The 8,268-nt window shown below is 47.4% G+C and overlaps 1 protein-coding gene across 4 annotated transcripts in view; it reads left to right on the top strand.

The window, feature by feature from the left end:
• The first annotated feature begins 447 nt into the window (after positions 1 to 447).
• Positions 448 to 8,268, top strand: part of FUBP3 (far upstream element binding protein 3) — a 48,182-nt gene continuing 40,361 nt past the window's right edge. For 2 of the 4 annotated variants that reach the window (XM_043916584.1, XM_043916583.1), the window contains exon 1: positions 448 to 624. In XM_043916584.1, coding sequence (XP_043772519.1) covers positions 541 to 624 — 84 coding nt within the window. In that variant the 5' untranslated portion in view covers positions 448 to 540. Of the gene's footprint in view, positions 625 to 1,519; positions 2,377 to 8,268 lie in introns of all 4 variants that reach the window. The other 2 variants (XM_043916582.1, XM_043916581.1) reach the window with 2 other exon arrangements.

The following is an 8,268-nucleotide window of genomic DNA, read 5'->3' as shown; positions in this document are numbered from 1 at the left end:
TGCAAACGTGGGGCACTGACATTTTTGTGGTGCTGTTGCTTGCCCTCCAGCCACCCTCTGGGTCCTCACGGTGCCATTTTAAAGCGCTTAGTTCCAATATTCCTAATCGATGGTCACTTTCTGAGAGGGACAGACAGGGTGCCGTCTGGGAAAACCACGTCACTCCCCTCTGGGTTTCCAAACAGCCGACAGCCGGGCATCTCGGGCCACAGACACACGCCTCAAAAAGCCTGTCACGACATCGCCGACAGCCCTGGATGAAGTCGCGTCTGGAAATGGCCAGAGAGAGACTCTGGTCCCAAGACCAGACTACAGGGCCCGCCCCCCCACTTCCGGCCGGACCGCGGTCACGTGCCCCGACTCAGCCCCCGCAGACGCGGCTCCTCTCGCGTCGGCGAGCGTCCCGGCTTCCCTTCCGCCGGAAGTGGGGCGACTTTCCCTTTCCGGCTACGGGTCCCCAAGTGGAGCGGGAGGCCGGACAGGGGATCCGAGCGGCGGTGGCGGCGGCGGCGGCGGCGGCGGCGGCGGCGGGGGACGGTAATGGCGGAGCTGGTGCAGGGGCAGAGCGCTCCTGTGGGGATGAAGGCTGAGGGCTTCGTGGACGCTCTGCACCGGGTCCGGCAGGTACGGGCGCGGCCGGCCGGCGGGAGCACGGGAACCCGAGGCGGGGCCGGGTCAGGCCTGATGGGGAGGAGGAGGGGGTCTGGTCTGGGGGCGGGACGTAAACCTGGGCTGACGCCCCAGCTGGGCGCTTCGGCAGTTTCTTGGGGCGCCTGCAGCCGGGAGGAGCCATGGGATGAGGCGCCAGTGGGAGGACCAAGGCCCAGACTGTCGGGCGGGTCTCCTAGGTTCCTGCAGCTGCTGGGAAAGGGTTGACCCGGGACGCCTGGGCCCTGTCGCGCCCTCGCGCCGTGGCGGGGGCTGGACCCGCAGGGCAGCCATCATGGGGTTCTGAGGTTTACAGGGGTAGGGAACTGGGGGGCTCACGGAGTAAACCCGGGTCTGGGCAGAAGGGGCCTGTCTTAGGCCCAGTAGCTTCTTAAAACTGGGGAAACAGCCTCTTCAGACTAGGAATTCGAGGGTAGTTTACTTTTGAGGGTGCTCTGGGAGAGGGGAGTTGTTAAGTAGATGTGAATGGTCCACAAGACGTAGACATTCCTTATGGGCAATAGTTTTTCCTCTTTCAGGGAGCATGTGATAATGGAGTCATTCCAGCAGTGAAATTTGACCATCTGACAATGTCGTGCATTTTGTCAGAGTTAAATAAACTGATTTTTAAGAGGTTGCAAGCTTCCCTGGAGAATGAATATGGGACCTGCCAGAAATACTCTTTGGTTTCTGGTATGATGCTTAGAACAGAACCTGTATTGTGTGTGAAACTTAGCGATAAGTTAGCTCTAACACTTAAACTTCTTTGCTGAGTGTCTCATGCTCATCATTTCTTCCTATTTAATTGTAGGCATACTAACGGATTCTTTAAAAGTTGGGCTATAACTAATTACTGCTTGATTCCTAACAGAAAGCTACAGGACCCATTGTATTAGAAGAAAGTCTCAACTCGGTCGCTTGAAGATATGGTCTTTACACCTCTTTCCAGTATTCCAGGGGAGGGAACCCTACCTGTTTCCCAGATACTGACTTTTCATTTTAATACTGATGCTCCTGTAGACATTGCATTGGATCCCAGAAGTTTCCAAACCTGTGGTTCAGCCTAAAATTTTGTCCGATGACTTGTTACTTACTGCCTAGGCACCGAGCACTATGCTAGTGAGTATCCATCTTACTTAGACTTCAGAGCCAGCCAGTGGCTGTGATGGATGAACAGTGCCCTGCAGCTCCCCTCCCACCACCCTGCTTGCCGGCGTGTTTCACTGCTGTCCTCTACAGTACAGGGTCCTGAACCTTGTTTCTGACTGGCTACTAACATGTAATGGCTTTTCACTCTGTGCTGGTGTGTGACAATCACCTTGTCGGCCTCTGTATCCAGGAAGAAGTATAGTCACTACCCTAAAGAGCTCAGAGCCTCAGTTTGCAGAAGGCCTGTAGTTGAACATAAAATGAATTTTGAACCATTGAGAAGACTTTCTGCTTCTCTTGAGCCAGTGGTTGAACTCGTATTCTTGGACAGCCTGCTCAAGAGGGAGGGAGACCCTCTGTTTATATGCTGACCTAATGTGGATTGTTGAAGCAGTGGTGTTTACTACTAGCAGAGGAAACTTCACTGGAACTGTTCCCAGCTCTGAAATGCACCATTGACTGGAGCAGTTATAAGCCCAATGGAGACAGTGCTGTAAGTGTATCACTTCTGAATGTTAACAGCTGGAGGTCGATACTATCTCCAAGGACTGATGGCCTTAAAAACTAAAGAAAACACAGGTTTGTGGGTAATTTTAGGTTTATTTATAGATTTGCATTGGGCACGAATGGGATGTTAGAAATCTAAAATATTGTGTGCTTACAGTAAAGCTTATCTCAAAGGGCCTCATACTATTTGGGCGTCTGGTGGTGGTGTTTCTACTTTGCCATTGTATACACAGCATGTTACAGAGGTGTGATCTCCTCTCCCCGCCGCCCCCCCCCCCCCGCCCCCGCCCCTCCCAGTAACTGGAGATAAAAGGCAGTGTATTTCTTTAAATGATTACAAAGCTTTCCTTTCTCCCAGGTACCCTTGTAAACACCAAGGGCGGTTGGTAAGGCCCTCATAAGCTTGTCAGGGAGCACTGAGCTGTCTGATGCTCAGTTTATTCAGAATATCACAGTTGAGTCTGAGTTGACCCTGCTGGGATTTGAACCTGTGGTTTCTCTTCAGTCTGGTATGTGGAGTCCAGCACCTAATCCACTAAGCTTCCCTCCTAGCCTCTTGAAGCCTCTTTTCATATCCTTTGGATGCTTTCCAACAAAGGGAGCCAGTTGTTGCTGTTAGTTTGCCGTGAGCCTGGCATTCCTAGATCTGAAGGGAATCTCTGAAGATGTCATATAAAATTTAAAATCTGGGCAGCAGCATGAAGTCCGGTGAGTTAATAGTGTTTGGCCAAAGGGCTCACATAGCCATCTTGTAGGGAAGTACACACACGTGTAGAAAGATGTTCTAATTTGGCCACACTGGTGAAGATCTAAAACTGCTGGGTATTAAAAAAAAAAAATCACGTCCAGTTCTCAGATGTCATTGACTGGTTAGCAGAATGAAAGTGTGTCTTCCATTCATTGTTTAGAGAGCACAGGGTCCTGATAAGAATGGGATGTGGACTCAAAGCCAGGTTATCCTGTACTGTGGCCCCACTGCACCTCCACCCTGACTACTGTCTCTCAGGCTTTCAAGGGAACTTCATGGAAATTACGGATGAATAGATGCAAACCTGTTTCGTCTTGTTTCATTTTCCTGAAAATACAAAAGCATTCCCCGAAAAGCCCACTGTGATTATTTAGTAGCATCCATGTCCAGGTTCACCCATCCACATGTTACCAGGACAGTGTCACACCACAGTGTCTAAGAGGTTCCCAGCAGCCTTCGATGAGCTGGGCCAACTGCCTGCCAGTCGTCACCCAAATAGACATTCTTTTGCCAGACTGCCAGGGCTTTTTAAGACTTTAAGCTCCTATTTTGCCCTCAACTCAGTCAGCACCTCTGAACTGCATAACTCGAGAAGGTTCGGTTTCCACACATACAGTGTACGTATGGTGCCTGGTGGCGTTGGGTGTCTGGGTGCTTCTGCTTCCAAATAATTGTGACTGAGCCAGTGGAGAGTGTGGAAAGTAACGTTTTGACCAGTTTTAAGACCTAGAACCTATTCTTTACCAGCACTTTTTTTGGAAGCTGGTGGGCGGCTCAGGGCCTCAGAAGTTCCACAGTCCTCCCCAGCGTGCTTTCCAGTGCCGCCAGTTCACACTTGGAGCCTTAGCAGTGGATGGTTCGGCCCCTGTGCTAACGGACACTGCATGTCCGTTAGCAGACTGTGCCTCCATCACTTAAAGAAAAGGCCTGTGTTCACTTCCCGCTGCACACCCCTGGAGGAAGGACGCCTTTGCTCACCTCATGTGTGATGTGTGCGCCTCACGGCAGAGTCACAGGTACTGAATGCTCAGTCGCTGTGAGTTTACTCCACTGAGACCATCTCAGGCATGCCTGCTGGTTGAGGAGCTCAAGTCATCATTTCACAAGGGACTAACTCCGGTGTGTGCATTCATTTGAACTTTCTCAGACACTTGAAGAAAAGCAGTGTCTGCAGGACCTCTGTGGGCTGCTCAGTATTTTACTTTGGTGGGACCCAGTAGAGGACCCCACAGGGAGCAGGTTCCTGGGTAGGGGTTTTCGTAATGCGACTGAGCCCCTTTGGGTCACCAGACTTCATCTTTGGTGTTGAGAAGTAAAGGGTAAATAAACAATGCATTCCACTGGATGCCTCTGAACACTGTTCTCATTTCAGCTGAGGCTTCTTTATCTTTCTTATAAAATCTGACAGCCCATATGTATCATCAAACTAATGTTTCTGTTACATGTCCCCAATACAAATTTGCCTAGACCAGAGTTTTCAAACTGGTGGCCTGTGGGCTGGAGAAGGCTCAGAGTGGTCCTGCAGGCCTGTGTTGTTTGACCACAGGGGTCCAACACTTGGTAACCAGAACAATTTCATGCAAAAATGGAAATTTCCAGCTCAGACCTGGTCACACTGCTCCCATGTTCTTTGGCGAGCTGGAGCTGAGTAGCTGGAGCTCAGTAGCAGCTGCTCCTGTGCGTGTGTTGACTCTCTGGGTTGCCTGGGTTCCCACCACTTCATTTTACGCTGCCCATTGGGTTGCCTAATTGGCAGCTCTTTTCCCCTCTTCTTTGTCCAAATTGTGAGTCCATACTGTTAAAATTTCTAATGGAGAGAACTCTGGGTAGAGAGTTAGGACATCTGAGTCTCCTGCAGATAGCTACATGACCTGGGGCCAGCTTGGCCTTTCCCAGCATTTGATCTACAAGTTGTTCATAGGTCTTCCATGGAAAGGGCTCATGGCCAGAGAGGTTTGGGGGATACAGGGTTAAATAAAGGTGAATTGGCTTCTTCAGTTCAGGACTTCTCAGAGCCCTTGTTGTGTTGTTACACCCAGTCTTGACTAACTTTGCAACCCTCTGCTTGCCAGGTTCCTCTGTCCATGGAGTTTTCTAGACTAGAATACTGGAGTGGGTTGCCATTTCTCAGAACCCTAAGTTTGCTTCTATACATAAAAGTCATACTAGGGTTTGAGATATGCATTGTAAATATGCCAGAGTTCTGTCACTTCTTACCCTCTTTTCTTGAAACCAGATCACTTCCTGTGGATCAGACTTTAGGAAACATTAAGCTAGATAATCTCAATGGCCTCTTCAAGCTCACAAACATTCAGAGCTTCCATCTAGCTAGATCTGAAAAAAATTTTAACAGTATTATCTTGATTCTTTTCCTTTCTAATGTGTTGTGTTGGATGTCTATTCAAGCTTCCCTTCTCCCTAGCTTTTCTGTGCAGTTCTTTCACTCGGTTAAGAATCATCCCTCTTGAAAATGTTTTGCATTTAAAGTTTGGTTACAAGGACACTTGGGAAAGAATAGCCAATACTTTAGGAAGCATGAACTGCATTTTTATCCTAATGTCAGATGATAGGAAATCATTTGCAAGACTGAGTAGCGTTCATGGAAATTGATGTGATTCAGATTGCCTGCCATTGTTTGAGGATGTGCTGAGTCCAAGGTCCCTTGCTGGGCGCTGGGCCATTGTAACAGTTAATAAGACAAGTTTACCGCTGGTTTTATCTTACCATGGTATAAGCTTCTCACAACAACCAGGTGAAATAGTCAGGATAAGGGCTATAATTCTCGTTTCATATTTGAAAATAATAAGCCAAAGGTAGATAAAGCAGTTTTCTCAGAAGCACGCAAATAGTTAACATATGCAGTAGTTCTTGGACCCTGTCTTCTGCGTTCTAAGAGAGACTTGGTTCCTTTCTAGTGGTAGTTGGGTAGTTTTCAATTTCAGTGAGAATTCTGCAGCAGGGTTTTCAAACAAAGCATTGAAAGGATGCTTGTGGAATTAGATGGAACATAAGGAAGAGAGGGCTTCCCTGATGGCTCAGAAGGTAAAGAATCTATCTGCAAAGCAGGATACCTGAGTTCCATCTCTGGGTCGGGAAGATACCCTGGAGAAAGGAATGGCTACCCACTCCAGTATTCTTGCCTGGAGAATTCCTTGGACAGAGGAGCCTGGTGGGCTATAGTCCATAGGGTCCCAAAAGGTCAGATGTGACTGAGCAACTAACAGTAGGGGAGAAAAGTAACGGTCATGCCATCTTTTGGGCCTTTGCAGGGGGCTCCTGGCTGGAAAAGTGTTTTGGCTTAGAGCCTCCGCTGGTCATCGCAGCGTTAGTCTAAGATAGGCTTCTCTGTATAAATTTAGCAAACATTTACTGAGTACTTACTATGTGCCAAACATTTTTCTGTGTGTTAGGGACGTTCTTTAACTTTTTTTGGAGCGTGGACCTTTATCAGACTGAAAACTGAACTACGTCTCAGAAGTATTTAAATAGTTCTGTCTATTATTTCAGGAGGTTCATGAATTCTCTAAAGCTAACCCCTGGAGCTTCCAGTTAAGGAATCTTTTTCCTTGGAGTACCAGGATGATTGAGAGAGGTCCATGCCTCAAAGAGCTCCCTACAGTGAGGAGAGTATAATCAATAACTTCCTCCATGAGGTCGCACCACTTAAAGGTAGTTTACACAGTGCTTTGCAAACAGATAAGAGAGTGTTTAATTCTCACCAAATGTGGGTGGCCTGTAGTTGTCAGGAAAAGCTACCAAGAGCTGATATCATATTCGATTGTTTTGGTTAATGCCAGTTAATAGGGCAGGATCAGACAGGGCCCCACCTCTAATGACAACAGCAATAGCTCCCATTCATTGAGCTTGTGTTGTGCTGCGTTCCAGGCAAGAACTTTTATATAAGCTCTCTAATTTGATGGTTGCAGAATACCCAGGAGGTAGTGAAGTGTAGTGAAGTGATTATTAAGATGACTTTGGATTCAGTCTATATGAGTTCCAATTCTGGTTCTGAAAATTATTAGGTTAGTGACTTTGGACAAGTTACCTAACATCTAAGCCTCAGTTTTTCTCATGTGTAAAATGTAGATCATGGATGGTGGTTTATATGTATATACACACACATATAAAACTACCATATAGGTGTATGTATATATATATGGAATAGCTTGGGAGGTAGAGGTGGGTAGTGACCGAAAGGAGTTTGAGACCAGCTTCGAGGGTACCGGTCTTGTTCTGTTTCCTGATCAGGATGCACAGGCATTTTTGTATATGAAAATTCAAGTTAACAACTTGCCTGTGTACTTTTCCATATTATTACTAATTCAGTAAAGGGTTAAAATAGCAAACATTTCTCATTACTTACAGTGTGCCCAGCATTGTTCCGGGTGCCTTACATTACTATCTTGGTATCCCCTCGAATACAGTTCCAGGCAGATTGGCTCCAGACCGCATAGAATTGAGACTAGTAGCTACTTTCTGAGGTCACCGTGAGGATTAAATGAGGGTGCCATCAGACACTTAGTGCACAACAAGCTTGATATACAATCTGTCTTCAGAGTAACCTACATTGTGGACTTGACTCTGTATCTGTGGCTCTAGACCCTGCCCTCTGGGACTTGCTCACTCTTAGCCACTGGGTTGCACTGCTCTGGCTACATACTGTTTCTTCCAGCTGTCGGGAGTAGAGACTTTCCATCCAGTCTGTGAGTTCGCCAGGGGTGACTTCTCCAGAGCAGGGCCACTCGGGGCGACTTTAGAGCAGAGGTTCCAGGGACGCAAGTTGGGTTCCTCCTCTCCAAGTGGTGGTGTGAGCTGTCCCCTCTGCCTGCTGGCCCCATGAGAGTCAACAGTGACTCTTTTAAGTAGCACGGACACAGCGTGTGGATGACTTGCTGCCGTTCAGATGGCCTTGCCTGTTTCCATTTAGTGTAAACTTTTACTGAATGTGAAGTTGTGAAGAGACACAGCTTCCTGTTTGGATTTATAGGGTGAGCGACTCTGATGACAGAACCTAAAGATGTGCACTGGGAATAACTCATTGCCCTGGTTCCTAATGTCAGTGAATTGTGTGCCTCCTGTAAGTGAACCCTCAATGTTCTTTTTACTTCATATTTTAAAATCATTGTAAAATTTAGATTTACTTAAAATATTTTTGAACATTCATCCATGCATCTCCCCAAATTGCCTTGTGCTCCTTGGAAAACAGTGGTTTAGTT

This window comes from Cervus elaphus, chromosome 11, assembly GCF_910594005.1.
Source record: "Cervus elaphus chromosome 11, mCerEla1.1, whole genome shotgun sequence".
In the NCBI taxonomy this organism is placed as follows: Eukaryota; Metazoa; Chordata; class Mammalia; order Artiodactyla; family Cervidae; genus Cervus; species Cervus elaphus.
Note: the sequence above shows the minus strand (reverse complement) of the source record. Positions and strands in the feature narration are given on the sequence as shown.